The 20,133-nt window shown below is 44.9% G+C and overlaps 1 protein-coding gene across 1 annotated transcript in view; it reads left to right on the top strand.

Moving 5' to 3' along the window:
• Positions 1-285: 285 nt before the first annotated feature.
• The window catches only part of ADGRE3 (adhesion G protein-coupled receptor E3), a 49,006-nt gene continuing 29,158 nt past the window's right edge, over positions 286-20,133 (top strand). The window contains exons 1-4 of the mRNA XM_025367949.1: positions 286-413; positions 9,463-9,513; positions 14,726-14,845; positions 16,141-16,296. Of these exons, the coding sequence (XP_025223734.1) occupies positions 389-413; positions 9,463-9,513; positions 14,726-14,845; positions 16,141-16,296 (352 nt within the window). The 5' untranslated portion in view covers positions 286-388. The remainder of the gene's footprint in view (positions 414-9,462; positions 9,514-14,725; positions 14,846-16,140; positions 16,297-20,133) is intronic.

Raw genomic sequence — 20,133 nt, 5'->3', positions numbered from 1 at the left:
ACGGATGCCCTAAAATCTGGTTTACCCAGCTCAAAACCACAGGGTTATTTAAGATTTATTTTGGTCCCAAAGGCACTTCCTCATCCTCAGGCAATGTGATGTAACTTACAGGGCATTTCTTTGTTAGGGTTTACCAACTCAATCATCCTAAAGGTGATCAACAATATGCTAAGCAGAAAAGGTACAGCAAATAAACGAAAAGCAGAACCATGAGTCTGATGGCGAAAGAGGGGAAGCAGTTCGCTTTTCTGATAGTAATTTCATGAGTCAGCTGACCTGAGATACATACATCAATCCTCATGAGATTTCTTCAGCAAGGAAAAGTGGTTGGCTTACGGCACAGTAGGGAGCTTCCAGGGCTGGCTGGCGTGTGGCCTGTACCACAGGAATGCAGGGGTCATCCCTTCTTCCAGGTATGTGTGACTGTAGCAATGACTGAGACTTAACCTATCCCCCAGTCAGGGGCCACTTTGTTCAACAATTGGTTATTTTCTCCTCCTCTTTCTTCTGCTCTGAACATTCCCACCTTTTCCCTTTGGAGTATAGTTTTCTTCCTGACTACCCTATTCAAAGTATGCTCTCAAATATCCCTAAAATGTTCCTTACTCAATCTGGTAGCTTGGTTTTTTGTTTGTTTTGTTTGTTTGTTTTGTTTTGTTTTTTGAGATGGAATCTTGCTGTCACCCAGGCTGGAGCACAGTGACACGATCTTGGCTCACTGCAACCTCTGCCTCCCGGGTTCAAGTGATTCTCCTGCCTCAGCCTCCTGACTAGCTGGGATTCCAGGCACACATCACCACACCTGGCTAATTTTTGTATTTTTAGTAGAGACGGGGTTTCACCATGTTGCCCTGGCTGGTTTCAAACTCCTGACCTCAGGTGATCCACCTGCCTCGGCCTGCTAGGATTACAGGCATGAGCCACCGCACCCAGCCTCTAATAGATTGTTCATCTTCCTCTTGGCGAGTTTTGTTTTCTAACTGATGTCCTCTCCTTCTTGATAACTTCTGCAACCTAGCCCTGCCCTGACTTTTTTCCTTTTTCTCTTGCTATTCTTTCTTCTCCCTCCTTTATCAGTTTCCTGTGACAAGAAAATAAATGATAATTTTATTATTAATTTTAGAGGTCATTATATTAAGTGAAATAACTCAGACACCAAAAGACAAATGCCTCATGTTCTCGTTTATCAGTGGGAGCTAAATAATGTGGACACATGGACAGAGAGAGTAGAATGATAAGACGATGAAGACTGGGAAGGCAGAGGGAGTAGAAGGAGAGTGGAAAATGAGAAGTTACCTAATGGGTATACATGTGCATCATTTGGATGGTGGATACTCTAAAAGTCTTGACTTCACCACTGCGCAATCGATGCATGCAACAAAATTACACTTGTATCTCATAAATTTATACAAACAAAATAATAATAATCAACATTTTTGAAAACTCACTATGCATCTTACATGTACTAATCTGTTGCATCATCAGTACGCTCATGGGGTATCCTCATCTTACAGCTGAGAAAACCGGGACACAGAGAGGTTATGTTATTTGTCCAACATCACACAGCTAGTAAATAACTGGGATTTGAACCCAAACCGTCTGTCTCCGGATCTTTGCTATAATGCTCCTCCCACAGGATCCTTCCTGGGGAGTCTTCTGTTTTTCCACTCCCTCTCCCTATAGGAATCTCATAATTCCATGGCTTCAACCACCATCTCTGTACAGATGAAATCCATCTTTCCAGCTCCAGATGAATTAACAATATGGACAGTCCCAATATCAATCAAAGCTTATATTTATTAAGCAGCTACTTTAGCCTGACATTAGGCTTAAATTGCTTTACATTGTCACACAGCATCTCCACATTACAGATGATACATTGCATCATAGAGAGGTTGTGTGAATTGCTCAAAGCCTCACAGCTATTCTGCTGCAGAGGCAGTTGATAGGCCATAAATTTGATCAAAATAATACAAGCTACATTTAAATCCTAATGCCGTGTCTCCCTCACCTTTGCAACCCCTAGCATAGCATCTTATATATAAGAGGTGTTTCAGTATATGTGGAATCAAACGTGAATGAAGCCTGCCTTGTTGCAACTGGAGACAGTCCTCGACACTTCTGAGGTGGATTATCAGTGAATTTCCGTTATCCAGGAACTTTTAGCCCATATCACTAGATGGTACAGGCAAGGGTGAAGATATGAGCATTGGGTCAAGAATTAGGATTCTAGGGTTGGGCATGGTGGCTCATACCTATAATCCCAGAGTTTTGGCAGGCCAAGGCAGGAAGATTGTTGGAGCCAGGAGTTCGAGACCAATCTGAGCAACATAGCAAGACTCTGTCTCCACGAAATACTAAAAAAAAAAAAAAAAAAAAAAATTAGCCAGGCCTGGTGGCACACACCTGTAGTCCCAGCTACCCTGGAGGCTGAGGTGGGAGGATTGCTTGAGCTCAAGAGTTCAAGGTTACAGTGAACTGTGATTGCATCACTGCACTCCAGCCTGAGCAACAGAGCTCAAATGATAATATAGGCAGCAAGCCAGAGCAATTAGGCAACAAGAAAGAAAGAAAAAGCATCCAAATGGGAATGGAGGAACTCAAATGGTGACAGAGGCAGCCAGCGTCGGTGGAGGACTTTCTGCCTGACATTGTGCTCCATGCAGTCCCTCATTTGGGTCATCTCCAAAACCCCACAAAGTAGGTCATACTGCCACCCTATTTCACATCAGGAAACTTAGTGAGGTTAAACAACTTACCCAAATTTCCCCAACTAGTGTGCCAGCCACTTAACCTCAGGGGGCCCGTTTCCTCATCTGCAAAATGAGTCAGTGGATGATTTCTAAAGTTTCTTAGAACTCTGGGATTCTGACACACCAATGACTCTTCAGAAACCCTAACTTAAGACACATGCCCAAATTAGTGAGTAATTTGCTGGTTAGACTAAAGACTAATCTCTACCAAACTAAAGACTAATCTCTACCAAAAAAAAAAAAACTTTTAATTAGCCACGAGTGGTATCTCATGCATGTAGCCCAGGAGTGCAAGGCTATAGTGAGCTATGATTGCACCACTCCAACTGGGGCAACAGAAAGAGAACCTGCCTCAAAAAAATAAAAATACAAATAAAAAATGTAGGAGGAAGGGGACTTTAAAGGAAACATCAGCCTGATGTTAAGCCCAGCTGAGACTATTCAAAATGTTCTATGAATGCAATTGCATAAGTAACTGATAACAAACCGGACCTGGCGTCTTCTTAGGGGAAGAGTGAGAATTATGGGAAGAAAAATAACAGTCCCCCGAAAGACATCCACATCCTAATCCCTGGAACCTGTTAATATGTTACCTTACATGGTAAAAGAAACTTTGCAAATGTTGATTAAGCTAAGAATCTTAATATGGGGGTAGTACCCTGAATTTTCCAGGGGGCCTAATATAATAATCACAAAGGTCCTCTTAAGAGGAAGGTGGAAGATCAGGAAGACAAGAAGATCCCATGCTGCTGGATTTAAAGAAGGGGGAAGTGTCTGTGAGCCAAGAATTGCAGGTAGCTTCTAGAAGCTGGAAAAGGCAAGGAGACAGATTCTCCCCTAGAGCTTTCAAAAGAAACCAGCCCTGCTAACATTGTTGATTTTAGCCTATAGAGGCTGATTTAAGACTTCTGACCTCCAGACCTGCAAGAGAATAAATCAGTGTTGCTTTAAGCCACTACATTCATGGTAATTTGTGACAGCAGCAATTGGAAACTCAAGAGAGGGATCCAGAAAGATTTAGATTGCTCCCACTGCCACTCTTGAAGAGTCACACAGTTAGCCCCCAGGGCCTCTTCTCCAAAATCCTGCCATTGGTCTGCACTGCCCTAAATGACCAAGTCACATATCACTCTGTACTGGACTTTGAGGCTCCAGTCAGATCTGGTGAGTGGCATCTGCCAGGAGAAAAAGGACAAGTCACTATCACAATAAACATGCCAACCTAGTATTTACAATCTGAACAGCACTTCCATGCGTGTAGTCCCCTGTGGGATTTCTGAAGGAGCGGCTATGTGGTGTAATGGGTTATCAGCTAGAACCCAGAACCCGTGTTTAACCTCAGCTCTGCCACTGACTAGCCCCAGGGAATGGAGCAAGCTACTCACCCTCCCCGTGCCTCCATTTCTTAATCTGAAAACCGGAGATGATGCTAATAGCACTTTCCTGCTAAAGTCATTGCAAAACTGAAGTGAGTGTATGTGTGTAAAGTGCATAGTATGCAGTAAGAGCTATTTTCTCTTAGGCATTATGGAAATAGGGTTGAGACCTTTGCGCAATTCCCCCACAAAGGAAATTTTCTCTCCAAGACATTAGTGAGCAATGAGGAGTGAGTGTTTAAGTCAAACAGAAATCCTAGAGCTGAAAAATGCAATTGACAAACTAAAAAATGCATCAACTGTCTCAACAGAAGAATTGATCAACCAGAAGAAAATGTGTTGGCTCAAAGTCGGGCTATTCGAAAATAGTCAGAGGGAAAAAAAAAGAAAAAAATGTTTAACTGCTTATGAGATATAGAAAATAGCCTCAAAATGGTAAATCTAAGAGTCATTGACCTAAAAGAGGGAGTGAAGAAATAGATAGGGATAGAAGTGTAAACCAGGCCGGGCGCGGTGGCTCAAGCCTGTAATCCCAGCACTTTGGGAGGCCGAGATGGGTGGATCACGAGGTCAGGAGATCGAAACCATCCTGGCTAACACGTTGAAACCCCGTCTCTACTAAAAAAAATACAAAAAACTAGCCAGGCGACGTGGCGGACGCCTGTAGTCCTAGCTGCTCTGGAGGCTGAGGTAGGAGAATGGTGTAAGCTCGGGAGGCGGAGCTTGCAGTGAGCTGAGATCCGGCCACTGCACTCCAGCCTGGGCGACAGAGCCAGACTCTGTCTCAAAAAAAAAAAAAAAAAAAAAAAAAAAAGAAGTGTAAACCAAAAATAGAATTCTAAGCCCCCTGACCATCTGAATGGACCCTTCCTCTCAAGAAGGGCATTCTAAAGCTAAGCTGAAAAACTAGCTCATGATGGGAAATGGCAGGGAGTGGAACATACCTCTTTGTACACTCCTCCCTTTTCTAATTACTGATAATTCCAACAAACTCTTTAAGTCTGATAAGAAACATTTACAATCAGCCAGGTGTGGTGGCTCATGCCTGTAATCCCAGCACTTTCAGAGGCCGTCAGGAGATCGAGACCATCCGGGCTAACATGGTGAAACCCTGTCTCTACTAAAACTACAAAAAATAAGCTGGGCTTGGTGGCGGGCACCTGTAGTCCCAGCTACTCAAGAGGCTGAGGCCAGAGAATGGCGTGAACCTGGGAGGCAGAGTTTGCAGTGAGCCGAGATCGTGCCACTGCACTCTAGCCTGGGCGACAGAGTGAGACTGTCTCAAAAAAAAAAAGAAAGAAAAAAGAAACATTTACAGTCTGTGTGATAAAACCTTGGTCTCCATGACCCTTTTATCTTAACCCAAACATTCCTAAGTCTTTTTTTTTTTTTTTTTTTTTTTTTCTGAGTTGGAGTTTCACTCTTGTTGCCCAGGCTGGAGTGCAATGGCACAATCTCAGCTCACCACAACCTCCGCCTCCCAGGTTCAAGCCATTTTCCTGCCTCAGCTTCCCAAGAAGCTGGGATTACAGGCATGTGCCACCACGCCCAGCTAATTTTGTATTTTTAGTAGAGACAGGGTTTCTCCATGGTGGTCAGACTGGTCTCGAACTCCCGACCTCAGGCTGCCTGCCTCAGCCTCCCAAAGTGCTGGGATTACAGGCGTGAGCCACCGCACCCAGCCACATTCCTAAGTCTTTAGACAATAACAACTCTTTCAGCAATTACCAATCAGAAAATCTTTCAATCTGTCTATGACCTGGAAGCCTCACTTCCAGTTGTCCCACCTTTCTGGACAGAACCAATGTATCTTACATGTATTTGATTGATGTCTCATGCCTCCCTAAAGTGTATAAAACTAAGCTGTACCCTGACCACCTTGGGCACATGTTCTCAAGATCTCTTGAGGGCAGTGTCATGGACCATTAGTCACTCATACTTGGCTCAGAACAAATATCTTCAAATATTTTGCAGAGTTTGACTCTTTTTGTCGACAGAAGGTTTATTCAAAGAAATAATGGCAGGGAAGTTTGCAAATCTAGAGAAATAAATTAATATCCATATAGAAGGTCCAAGATCACCAAGGAGATTCAATTAAAATAAGAAGACTCCAAGGCATATAATAATTAAACTCTCAAAGGTCAAGGACAAAGAGGACCCTAAAAGCAGCATGAAAAAAAGAAACAAATAACATGTAAAGGAGATCCAATATGTCTGGCAGCAAACCTTTTAGTGGGAAACTCACAGGACAGGAGAGAGTAAGATATACTCAGCGGTATAGAGTTCTAGTTTTAAAAAATGAAAAGAGTTGGCCAGGTGCAGTGGCTCACACCTGTAATCCCAGCACTTTGGCAGGCCAAGGTGAGCAGATCACGAGGTCAGGAGTTCAAAACCAGCCAGGCCGACATAGTGAAACCCCATCTCTACTAAAAATACAAAAATTAGCTGGGCATGGAGGCACGTGCCTGTAATCCCAGCTACTTAGGAGGCTGAGGCAGGAGAATTGCTTGAACCCAGGAGGTGGAGGTTGCAGTGAGCCAAGATCGCACCATTGCATTCCAGCCTGAGCAATGGGGTGAGACTCCATTTCAAAAAAAAAAAAATGAAAAGAGTTATGGAGATGGTTGCAAAACATTATGAATATACTGAATTCCACTAAACTGTACACTTAAAAATGGTTAAGATGGTAAATTTCATGTTATGTGTATTCTATCATAACTTTAAACATGGGGAAAAATCAGTGAGCAAGGTAGATTTTACTATCTCATTCACAGGCAAGATAGAGGGATGCTACACTACATTTTATTCAGAAAAAGTCCCACCTGCTTCAAGTCTCGCTTCTTAGCCATCAGCTTCCACATCTCCTCCCTGCTGAGCCTCCTCTGGGCAGCCACAGTGTCCCTTCTCCACCTACTCTAGACTCTCAGCCTCAGATCTTCTCTCAATCCTTCCAACCCCAGTCCTTTATCATGCACAGAAATCAAACTTTATCCCAGCTCCACCAAAATAGTTCACTCTCATCTATACCCATTACCCTATTTGGTAGACAAAGACCCTTTTGTTATCAGGACCCACCTTCTTAGGGGATAACCAATGTTGCAAATAAGGTTATGAGTCACCAGAGCTCAATTTCAAGTAGTGCACGCCAGAAGGCTATGATGGTTGTTTATACTGAAAAATTTCCACACCATTTGTAAATAATCATTACCCAGAACCAGTTCCTGGGACACTCCTGCCAGTCCAGACCTTGCTTGGGGACCCCAACTGAGCAGCTGAAAGGCTAATGCCTGATGCATCAGAGAGGGTCTACCGGGTTTACTCTGATTGGTCAATTCTTACACCATACCAGTTGTTAAATATTTTTAATACCATTCTTACAAATGGCAAATAATTCTGTAAATAAGCATTCCAGGACCACCCAACGGAGCCCTTCACAGATTCCTGACCCACGGAAGCCATAAGAGAATGAAAAGAAGGTACAGTGAGAACAAGTGATCAGAGTGATGGAAGATTGGGGAAGGAAGAGAAAAAAAGCAGTCCATCTGTCCAGCATCTTCAGGTCTTTGCAGAATCAGGAACATGACTGATGACACCTCCTGATGTTGGAAAGGCATGGGGAAGAGCAAAGGGCTCTTTACCAGACACAACGGAGCCAGCCTGAGCAGACTATTTTCCAAAAAGGCGGAAATAATATCCCCCATCCAAAACGTGTTTCTAGAATCTTGCTGGTCTCTCATAAGGAGGAAGAACTTGATTCTTCTCCACTTGAATCTGAATGAGCTTGTAACTTGCTTGTAACCAAGGGAATATGATGAAAGTAGAGCTGGGTGACTTTCAGGGATGAGTGTCAAGTGGAGATGCAGCCTCACTGGCTGGGACACTCATGCTTAGAGCTTAGATGTGCCATTAAAGCAGCCTGCTTCAGGTCTCCATGTTAGAAGGAAGCCCAAAGCAGCCCATCACCCTGAGACAACAGGTGAAGGGACAACAATGCCCAGCTAGTTCTCAGCTGTTGCAGCCCCATCCACTGACTGACTACAATCATATGAGACCATCAAGCTAGAACCACCCAGCTGAGCCCTTCCCAGATTCTTGACCCACAGAAACCAAGAGTGATAACAAAACAAACATTTTTTTCTTAGATTCAAGAGGTACATGTGCTTGAATGTTACATGGATATTACATGCATAATGGTGGAGACTGGGTTTCTGATGTACCCATCACCCAAATATTAAACATTGTTCCCAATAGGTAATTTTTCAACTCTCACCACCCCACATCCTCCCCTTTTTTAGTGGCTTAAAACAACATTTTTGTTGAGTATGGAGATCTCTGAAAGAACTAAAAATAGAACTACTGTTGGACCCAGAAATCCCACTACTGGGTATCTACCCCCAAAAATAATAATAATAATCACTGGGCTAGGCACAGTGGCTCATGCCTGTAATCTCAGCACTTTGGGAGGCTGAGGCAAGGTGGATCACTTGAAGTCAGGAGTTCAACACCAGCCTGGCCAACATGTTGAAGCCCCACTCTCTACTAAAAATACAAAAATTAGCCAGGCGTGGTAGTGAGCACCTATAATCCAAGCTACTTGGTAGGCCATGGCAGGAGAATCGATTGAACCTGGGAGCCAAGATTGCGCCACTGCACTCCAGCCTGAGTGACAGAAAAAGACTCTGTCTAAAATAAAAAAAAAAAAAGTAATCATTATATCAAAAAGACACCTGCACTCATATGTTTATGGCAGCACTATTCACAATAGCCAAGTCATGGCTATTATGAAGTCCCCAGAGTCTATTGTCTCCATCTTCATGTCCAGGTCTGCCCGTTGTTTAGCTCCCACATATAAGTGAGAACATACAATATTTGATTTTCTGCTTCTGAGTTAGTTCACTTAGGATAATGGCCTCCAGCTCCATCAGTGTTGCTGCTGAGGGCATGATTTCATTCTTTCTTATGGCTGCATAGTATTCCATGGTGCATATATGGCATATTTTCTTTATCGAGTCAACTGTTGGTGGACACTTAGGTTGGCTCCATGACTTGCCTATTGTGAATAATGCTACTGTAAACATATGAGTGCAGGTGTCTGATATAATGATTTCTTTTCCTTTGGGTAGACACCCAGTAGTGGGATTGCTGGGTCCAACAGCAGTCCTATTTTTAGTTCTTTGAGAGATCTCCATACTCAACAAAAATGTTGTTTTAAGTCATTACATTTTTGTGATTTGTTACAGTGATAGATAACTGACACACAGCCCTTGGGGCATTTCTTGGAATCATTTCTCAATTGTTTCGTGTCTCTCCCTTCTGTTTCCCATCTATTCCAGGCCTCTGCTTTCTGCTGAGCTTCTTTGGAGCTGTGATTCCGAAAATCAAAGGTGAGTGCTCAGAGCCAGGACAGGGAAGGTGTGGACCCAGGGCTGGACCTGGGTCTACTTTTCTCCAATGGGCTGGAGAAAAGTGCCTGTTCTGAGAGCAATATTTGGGAAGGCTTGCTCCTGTGTTTCATTATTTGTTTGCTTAATTGATATAGCCTTTTATTTATCTTCTTGTTTGATTTTTAATCTGTCTGTTTTTGCTAACCACAATGGGTACAACGTGGAGATAGAACAGAAAATAAAACACACAAAGTCTCATGAAGCAGACATTCTAGTGGGAAGAGACAAAGGAACGGGAATCATTATCATTCTGATTATAAACAAGTCAACAAATAATGAAATAAGGTCATTTCTGTTTAACGTTACTCCCCTGGGACTCTCTCTCTGGATTCACATGTACCTCTTGAATCTAAGAAAAAAAAAAAAAGAAGTTTGTCTGGTTATCACTCTTGGTTTCTGTGGGTTAAGAATCTGGGAAGGACTCAGGCGTAGGGTGGCGCCTGAGAGTCTCTTTTTTTCCTTCTTCTTCTTTTTTTTTTTTTTTTTTTTTTGAGATGGAGTCTCGCTCTGTTGCCCAGGCTGGAGCGCAGTGGCGCGATCTTGGCTCACTGCAAGCTCTGCTTCTCGGGTTCACGCCATTCTAATTTTTTTTATTTTTTGAGACGAGTCTCGCTCTGTCGCCCAGGCTGGAGTGCAGTGGCCGGATCTCAGCTCGCTGCAAGTTCCGCCTCCCGGGTTCACGCCATTCTCCTGCCTCAGCCTCCCGAGTAGCTGGGACTACAGGCGCCCGCCACCTCGCCCGGCTAGTTTTTTTGTATTTTTTAGTAGAGACGGGGTTTCACTGTGTCAGCCAAGATGGTCTCGATCTGCTGACCTCGTGATCCGCCCGTCTCGGCCTCCCAAAGTGCTGGGATTACACGCGTGAGCCGCCGCGCCCGGCCTTCTTCTCTTTTTGAGACAGAGTCTCACTCTGCCACCCAGGCTGGAGTGCAGTAGTGCTATCTCGGCTCACTGCAACCTCTGCCTCCCGGGTTCAAGTGAATCTTGTGCCTCAGCCTCCCGAGTAGCTGGGACTAGAGACACACACCATGCTAGGCTGATTTTTGCATTTTTTGTCGAGATTGGGTTTCACCATGACACCCAGGCTGGTCTCCAACTCCTGGCCTCAAATCGCCTGCCCACCTCGACCTCCCAAATTGCTGGGATTACAGGCATGAGCCACCAACCCCAGCCTGGAGTGAATGTTCAGTGGGTATAGAGTTTCAGTTTTACAAGATGAAAACAGTTATGGAGATGGTTCCACAACATTATGAATGTATTAAATTCCACTGAACTGTATACTTAGTAATGGCTAAGATGGTAAATTTCCTTTTGTTCTTTTTTTTTTATTATTATATTTTAAGTTCTAGGGTACATGTGCACAACATGCAGATTTGTTACATAGGTATACATGTGCCATGTTGGTGTGCTGCATCCATCAACTTGACATTTACATTAGGTATTTCTCCTAATGCTATCCCTCCCCAGCCTCCCACTCCCCATACTGAGTAAACCAGTATACTCAGTATGGCAAGGTATTAAGTCCTAGAAAAGATTAAGAGTAGATTTTTAGAGCTGACTTTGAACTAAGCAGAACCTGGGCAGGAAGGGAAGGGATAGGAAAGAAACGAGTGGCAGAGGGTACCGCCTCTCCCTGTCCCCCTAGGAGAATTGTGCATACTTAGTGGATGACTATTTTGCTCCACTGAGTACAATACCACCTCTCCTATATACAGATGGCCAACAGGCCAGGCACGGTGGCTCACGCCTGTAATCCCAGCACTCTGGGAGGCTGAGGCAGGTGAATCACTTGAAGTCAGGAGTTTGAGACCAGCCTGGCCAACATGGTGAAACCCCGTCTCTACCAAAAACACAAAAATTAGCCAGGTGTGGTGGGGTGCATCTGTAACCCCAGCTACTTGGGAGGCTGAGACAGGAGAATCGCTTGAACCTGGGTGGTGGAGGCTACAGTGGAGTGCAAAAGTACACCTTTGCACTCCAGCCTGGGTGACAGGGCAAGACTCTGTCTTTAAAAAAAAAAATTGGCCAAGAAACATGAAAAAATGCTCAACATGACTAATTATATGGGAAATGCAAATCAAAACCACAATGCAATACCACCTTACTCCTGCAAGAATGGCCATAATCAAAAAACTAATAGATGTTGGCTGGCTGCGGTGGCTCATGCCTGTAATCCCAGCGGAGGCCGAGGCAGGTGGATCACGAGGTCAGGAGACGAGACCATCCTGGCTAACACGGTGAAACCCCATCTCTACTAAAAATACACACAAAAAAATTAGCCTGGCGTGGTGGCGGGTGCCTGTAGTCCCAGCTACTCGGGAGGCTGAGGGAGGAGAATGGCATGAACCCGGGAGGCGGAGCTTGCAGTGAGCCAAGATCAAGCCACTGCACTCCAGCCTGGGCAAAAAGAGTGAAACTTTGTCTCAAAAAAACATAAATAATAGATGTTGGCTTGGATGTAGTGAAAAGGGAACACTTTACACCGATGGTGGGAATTAAAACTAGTCCAACCACCTTGGAAAAAACACTGTGGAGATTCCTTAAAGAACTAAAAGTAGCTCTACCATTTGATCCAGCAATCCCACTACTGGGTATCTACCCACAGGAAAAGAAGCATTATACAAAAACATACTTGCACAAGCATGTTTACAGCAGCACAATTCACAATTGCAAAACTATGGAACCAGCTCAAATGCCCATCAATCAACAAATGGATAAAGAAAACACTCTATATATATATATATGTGTGTGTGTGTGTATGTATGTGTATATAATATATGTGTATAAATATATAACATATATTATAATATACAATTATATATTATGTTACATATTATAACATACAAATTTTATAACATATAATTTTATTTTTACCCAAAAATAAAATTTCAAAGACTAGGCATGGTGGCTCACACCTGTAATCCCAGCGCTTTGGGAGGTCAAGGCAGGTAGATCACTTGAGCCCAAGGAGTTAAGAGACCAGCCTGGGCAACATAGCAAGACCCCCATCTCTACAAAAAAAAATTTTTTAATTAGCTGGGCATTTTGGCACATGCCTGTAATCTGAGCCACTCAGAAGGCTGAGGCAGGAGGATCGCTTGAGCCCAGGAGATTGAGGATGCAGTGGGCTATGATCATGCCACTGCACACCAGCCTGGGCAATAGAGCGAGACCCTATCTCTTAAAAAATAAAGTAAAATAAAACAAATTCCAAAATGCATTAAGACTTGCATGCGGCCGGGCGCGGTGGCTCAAGCCTGTAATCCCAGCACTTTGGGAGGCCGAGACGGGTGGATCACGAGGTCAGGAGATCGAGACTATCCTGGCTAACATGGTGAAACCCCGTCTCTACTAAAAAATACAAAAACTAGCCGGGCGAGGTGGCAGGCGCCTGTAGTCCCAGCTACTTGGGAGGCTGAGGCAGGAGAATGGCATAAATCCGGGAGGCGGAGCTTGCAGTGAGCTGAGATCCGGCCACTGCACTCCAGCCCGGGCGACAGAGCAAGACTCCGTCTCAAAAAAAAAAAAAAAAAAAAGACTTGCATGCACAGTCAATCACACCCTTGCTTCAGTAGCATATTTGGCACTGTCCATCCCCAGGATGCAATGCCCTTTAAAATAATGAGGTTTTTCCACACGTGAAGCTGTGGAAAAAATTCTCAGGCAAAATTTTACAGGAAAACCAAACAGAGCAGTATGTGAATTATGTTCCTATAATGTAAAGAAAAAGGATGCATATATGTGTGTTTATGGATTGGAATTTTTCTGAAAAGTATACAATAGGCAGTAGACAGCTCAGAATCTGGGGTAATAAGAGACTTATTGTTGGATTTTTTTTTTCAATTCTGTGAATTTATCATTTTCATAATCATGAAGTCTAAAGAAAAAATACCTTAACATATACCATGATCAGAATCTACCTCCCATGGTACCCTAGAAATTCCAATTTGTTTGTTTGTTTGTTTTAGAGACAGAACCTCACTCTGTCACCCAGGCTGCGGTGCAATGACATGACCACGACTCATTGCAGCCTCAAACTCCTGGGCTCAAGCAATCCTCCCGCTTCAGCCTCCAGAGTAGCTGGGACTACAGGCACATACCACCATGCCTGGCTAATTTTTAAATTACTTTTTATAGCAATAGTGTCTTGCTATGTTACCCAGGCTGCTCTCCAACTCCAACCTCAAGGAATCCTCCTACCTCAGCCTCCTAAAGCACTGGAATTACAGATGTTAACAGGCATGCTCACCATGCCACTCACCATGCTTCTCACCATGGTGAGATTGCAATGGCGTGACCTTGGCTCTCTGAAACCTCCGCCTCCCGTGTTCAAGCAATTCTCCTGCCTCAACCTCCTGAGTAGTTGGGATTACAGGCATGAGCCACTACACTCGGCTAATTTTGTATTTTTAGTAGAGATGGGGTTTCACCATGTTGGTCAGGCTTGTCTTGAACTCCTGACTTCAGGTGATCCACCTGCCTCAGCCTCCCAAAGTGCTGGGATGACAGGCACCTGCCACCACACCTGGCCAATTTTGTATTTTTCAGTAGAGACGGGGTTTCACCATGTGAAAATTCTCATCAGGCGGAGTGAGCCACCGTGCCTGGACACTCTAATTTTTTAATGTGCTTAGATCTCACAAGAGGAAAAGACACAGGTTTCCTCAGCCTTGAGAGGCCCTGCCCAGAGGCGAGGCCTCATTATTATTATTAGTTACGTATATAATATGTCAGGGGAGTGGGGGACTGGGGGAGGGATAGCATTAGGAGAAATACCTAATGTAAATATCGAGTTGATGGGTGCAGCAAACCAATATGGCACACGTATACCTATGTAACAAATATATATGTTTTGAAACGGAGTCTCCCTCTGTCACCCAGGCTGGAGTGCAGTGGTGCAATCTCAGCTCACTGCAACCTCCACCTCACGAGTTCGAGCAATTCTCCTGCCTCAGCCTCCTGAGTAGCTAGGATTATAGGCATGAGCCACCACACCTGGCTATTTTTTGTATTTTTAGTAGAGATGGGGTTTTAGCATGTTGACCAGGCTTGTCTTGAACTCCTTACCTCAGGTGATCCAGAGGCAGGGCCTAATTATAACAGGAGAGTTTGTGACCCCAGTCCATTTAACCTGCCTCTCTTCTCCCTGCAGCTTCCTGTAACTGCCCCCCAAATGCTTCCTGTGTCAATAACAGTCACTGCACCTGCAACAGTGGATATATTTCTGGATCTGGGCAGGAACTATTCACATTCCCCTTGGAGATATGTAACGGTAAAGTATTTTATTATTATTATTATTACTTTATTATTTTTAGAGACAGGGTCTTGCTCTGTTGCCCAGGCTGGACTAATGTGGCATGATCAAAGCTCACCACAGGCTGGACACAGTGGTTCAAGCCTGTAATCCCAGCACTTGGGGAGGCCGAGGCGGGCAGATCACTTGAGGTCAGGAGTTCGAGACCAGCCTGGACAAAATGGCAAAACCCCATCTCTACTAAAAATACAAAACTTAGCCGGGCATGGTGGTGGGCACCTATAATTTCAGCTACTCAAGAGGCTGAGGCATGAGAATAGCTTGAATCTGGGAGGCAGAGGTTGCAGTGAGCTGAGAATGCACCACTGCACTGCACTCCAGCCTAGGCGACAGATGGAGACTCTCTGATCAAAATAAATAAACCACTCACTGCAGCCTCCAACTCCTGGAATCAAGTCGCTCAAGTAGCTGCGACTACAGGCGTGCCGCCACGCCCAACTAATGTTTTTTTTTTTATTTTTTGTAGAGATGGGCTATTACCATGTTGTCCAGGCTAGTCTCAAACTCCTGAGCTCAAGCAATCCTCCCGCCTCGGCCTCCCAAAGTGCTGGGATTACAGGTGTGACCCCTGCACCTGTCCAGGGGTAATTTGCCAGTCATCCAGAGACAGGAGCAAAAGGGAGGCAAAACGGGGGCTGTTTTGGAAACTTGGCTGTTCATTTGAGATCGTTTCTTGTTTCAGCCAGGCACGGTGGCTCACGCCTGTAATCCCAGCACTTTGGGAGGCCGAGGCAGATGGATCACCTGAGGTCAGGAGTTTGAGACCAGCCTGGTCAACATAGTGAAACCCTGTCTCTGCTAAAAATACAAAAATCGGCCGGGCATGGTGGTGCTTGCCTGTAATCCCAGTTATTCGGGAGGCTGAGACAGGAGAATCGCTTGAACTCAGGAGGCAGAGGTTGCAGAGAGCCGAGATCCTGCCATTGCACTCCAGCCTGGATGACAGAGCGAGACTGTGTCTCAGAAAGAAAAGATAGTTTCTTGTTTCATTTCACGACTTCCCTCCCAGTGTTTCCTGGGATCCCCTCCCAAATAAAGTACTTGTACTTACATCCTCATCTCAATGTCTGCTTCTTGAAGAACCCCACCGAAGTCAATGAAGACAGCAAAAAACCAAGATAACCATGACTTAAACTGGTTTGTCTCGGAAAGCCAGGACAGACCCTGGGGTAAAGAGCGGAACTCCTGACACATAGTAGATGCTCAATAAATCTTTGCTGAATGAATGACACAGTTCCTTCTTTGTGTTCCAGATATTAACGAATGTGAACCACCCTATAGTGTATATTGTGGATCAAACGCCGCATGTCACAATGTCGCAGGAAGTTTCCACTGTCACTGTGTCCCAGGATACAGACTCCAGTCTGGGGAAGAACGATTCAGTAATTCCAGTGAGAACACCTGTCAGGGTAAGAACATTTTTGTCCTCCTTCCTTCCTCTGTTTTCTCGTTTGCTTGTTTTGTTTTGTTTTGTTCTGAGACAGAGTCTCGCTCTGTAGCCCAGGCTGGAGTGCAGTGGCTGAAACCTCCGCCTCCTGGGCTCAAGCGATTCTCCTGTGTCAGTCTAGCTGAGAATTATAGACGTGCACCACAACTCCGAGCTAATTTTTTTGATCCACCGGCCTCGACCTCCCAAAGTGCTGGGACTTCTTACAGACAGGAGTCCTTCCTCATTTTTTATTGACTCTCACATCAGAAAATATGTACTTGTTGTGGGGCCACGATATGGTTTTTATGTTCTGCAGGGAACTAGAAGGAAAGAAGGAAGTTCAAGTTGAGGGAAATAATGGGGTGAGAAGGGGAACTGTAGTTTGGAGATGGAGGAAGTGATAAGGTGGTGATTGAGACCACATTCTTGGAATTGCAAGGAAGAGAAACTCACTCAGGCTGACAGGCAGAAAAGAAGCGTTTATGAAAAGGATGCATGGCCATGCCCTGCAAGGACAGGAATGCAGCTGGGCTTCTCGAATTAACTAAAACTGGGACTCGACACCCCTAGTGTGCATCTCCTATTCCCTGTCTCTGATCGTCTTTGGGTCTACTCCTTTCTTCTCTTTCACTGCAGGCTGGCTTTCTCTGCTTCCTAGACCACAGGACAGAAAATATGTCCATCGGCCGGGAGGATTGGCTCACGCCTGTAATTCCAGTACTTTGGGAGGCCAAGGCCTGGTCTCAAGCAATCCTCCTGCCTTGGCCTCCCAAAGTGCTGGGATTATAGGCATAAGCCACAGTGCCCAGCTGTAAATCTGTCATTTACTAAGCAATGCGCACCTATATTGACAGTGTAGAAGCAGACAGTGATTCTACCTGGGTTCTGATGTTAATCTCTTAAATTTGTCTTATTTTACAAAAAAGAACACTCGAGACCGGGAGTTCAAGACCAGCCTGGCCAACATAGCGAAACCCGATTTCTACTAAAAATACAAAAATTAGCTGGGTGTGGTGGTGGGTGCCTGTAATCCCAGCTACTGGGGAGGCTGAGGCACAAGAATCGCTTGATCCCAGGAAGCAGAGGTGGTAGTGAGACAAGATCGCACCACTGCACCCCACGCTGGGTAACAGAGCGAAACTCTGTCTCGAAAAAAAAAAAAGTGGGGGGAATATGACCACCAACCGCTCCAGAGCTTACCATGTTTTCTTTTGTTTTGTTTTGTTTTTGTTTTTGTTTTCCCCCAACCAACCAAAGATAGATCAGTTGACTCTCTCTCTGAGACCCCACTGCAAATTCCTCGGGAATGAACACGTTGGCCCAGTTTGAGCCTCATGTGCACCCGTGGATCGGTGTCCAGGGAGAGATGCTGTGTCATATAAATGTGACCACTCCCATGGAAAACACGGATGGGAAAAGTCTACATGGGAAAAAGAGATGAGACTTAGTAGACCACCCATGAGGTATTGGCTACTGTTGGGATAATAAGAGAGACTTTTAAAAAATTCTTCAGAGATGGGGTCTCACTCTGTCACCCAGGCTGGAGTGCAGTGGCACCACCAAAGCTCACTACAGCCTTGAACTTCTAGGCTCAATCCTCCCACGTCAGCCTCCTGAGTAGCTGAGGTTATAGGTGTGAACCACCATACCTGGTTAATTTCTTCGTTTTTTGTAGAGATGGGATTCTCACTATGTCACCCAGGCTGGCCTCAAACTCCTGGTCTCAAGCAATCCTCCTGCCTTGGCCTCCCAAAGTGCTGGGATTATAGGCATAAGCCACAGCGCCCAGCCGTAAATCTGTCTTTTACTAAGCAATGCGCACCTCTATTGACAGTGTAGAGGCAGACAGTGATTCTACTTGGGTTCTGATGTTAATCTCTTAAATTTGTCTTATTTTACAAAAAAGAAAAATGCCTTTGGTTGTTTTCCTAATGTTAAGAGCTCTGCACCATCCTTTTAAAAGACTGAGCCCATTTGGGGCTCGTTATTACCAAGGCTGGCAGCTCTGAGCAACCCACATCCCCGCCCAGTGATAAAGTGTGTAGCTTTGGTTCAAAAGGGCAATTTTCTACAATGAATACGGTTTCCTATAACAAACATATTCTAGACTCAGGCTTGTAAGTCAAAGTTCTTGAACTCTTAAAATAAAATGTTCAGTATTAAAACAAAGCTGTTTGTGCTTTCAAGCAAATAGACTGAGCTGAAAACCAAGACGTAGAATAAGTACAGATTTAACCTCAGCATGATGATAAAACATATGCAAACATTTGCTAGCCTTTCCTTGTTCTTTTTTTTTTTTCAGAGAGAGTCTCGTTCTGTCTACCAGGCTGGAGTGCCGTGATGGATTTCGGCTCACTGCAACCTTTGCCTCCTAGGTTCAAGCGATTCTCCTGCCTCAGCCTCCCGAGTAGCTGGGATTACCAGCACCCACCACCATGCCCAGCTAATTTTTTATTTTTGGTAGAGACAGGGTTTTGCCATGTTGGCCAGGCTGGTCTCAAATGCCTGGGCTCATGTGATCCTCCTGCCTCAGCTTCCCAAGCAGCTGGGTCTACAGGTGCACCCTTCCTCGAATTTCTAAAGTAGAGATGCCCTCACTAAGCACAGGAACCAACACAAAAGTCTTCATTAACAGCTGATGACCAGACATTGATGCTTCTGTTTCGGTTATCATTCCCATCCAGGCTGACTTTAAACGCAGGCGGCTTCTAATTTTCTGTTTTCTTGGCTATTTCAGTTCTAATTTCCAGTCAAGCTGGAATAAAAGAATTTGGAGGCCAGGCGCAGTGGCTCACGCCTGTAATCCTCATATTTTGGGAGGCCAAGGCGGGTGGATCGCCTGAGGTCAGGAATTTGAGACCAGACTGGCCAACATGGCCCCATCTCTACAAAAAATACAAAAAAAAAAAAAAATTAGCCAAGTGTGGTGGTACACGCCTATAATCCCAGCTACTCGGGGGGCTGAGGTAGAGGATTGCTTGAGTCCAGGAGGCTGAGATTGCAAGCCAAGATTGCAAGCCAAGATTGTGCCACTGCACTCCACCCTGGGCAACAGAATGAGACCCTGTCTAAAAAAAAAAACAAAGCTGGGTGCAATGGCTCATGCCTGTAATCCCAGCCCTTTGGGAGGCTGAGGCAGGCGGATCACGAAGTCAGGAGTTTGAGACCAGCCTGGCCAACATGGTGAAACCCCCTCTCTACTAAAAATACAAAAATTAGCCGGGCCTGCAGGTGCATGCCTGTAATCCCAGCTACTCAGGAGGCTGAGGCATAAGCATCACTTGAACCCAGGAGGTGAAGGTTGCAGTGAACCAAGGTTGCACCATTGCACTCCAGCCTGGGCAACAGAGTGAGACTCTGTCTCAAAATGAAAATAAAAATAAAAATAAAAATAAATTTTTTTAAATTAAAAATTTTAAAATTTTTAAAAAAATAAACAGGCCGGGCGCGGTGGCTCAAGCCTGTAATCCCAGCACTTTGGGAGGCCGAGACGGGCGGATCACGAGGTCAGGAGATCGAGACCATCCTGGCTAACATGGTGAAACCCCATCTCTACTAAAAAAATACAAAAAACTAGCCGGGCGAGGTGGCGGGCGCCTGTAGTCCCAGCTACCTGGGAGGCTGAGGCAGGAGGATGGCATAAACCTGGGAGGCAGAGCTTGCAGTGAGCTGAGATCTGGCCACTGCACTCCAGCCTGGGCGACAGAGCGAGACTCCATCTCAAAAAAATAAAATAAAATAAAAAAATAAACAACAGATAAAGACTGAGTTCAGGCTTTCACCTTCTAGGTGCAAAGTTGCCTACCCCATTACTTAC

The sequence above is a fragment of the Theropithecus gelada genome, chromosome 19 (assembly GCF_003255815.1).
Source record: "Theropithecus gelada isolate Dixy chromosome 19, Tgel_1.0, whole genome shotgun sequence".
Classification (NCBI taxonomy): domain Eukaryota; kingdom Metazoa; phylum Chordata; class Mammalia; order Primates; family Cercopithecidae; genus Theropithecus; species Theropithecus gelada.
This window is presented reverse-complemented; position numbering and strand designations above follow the sequence as displayed.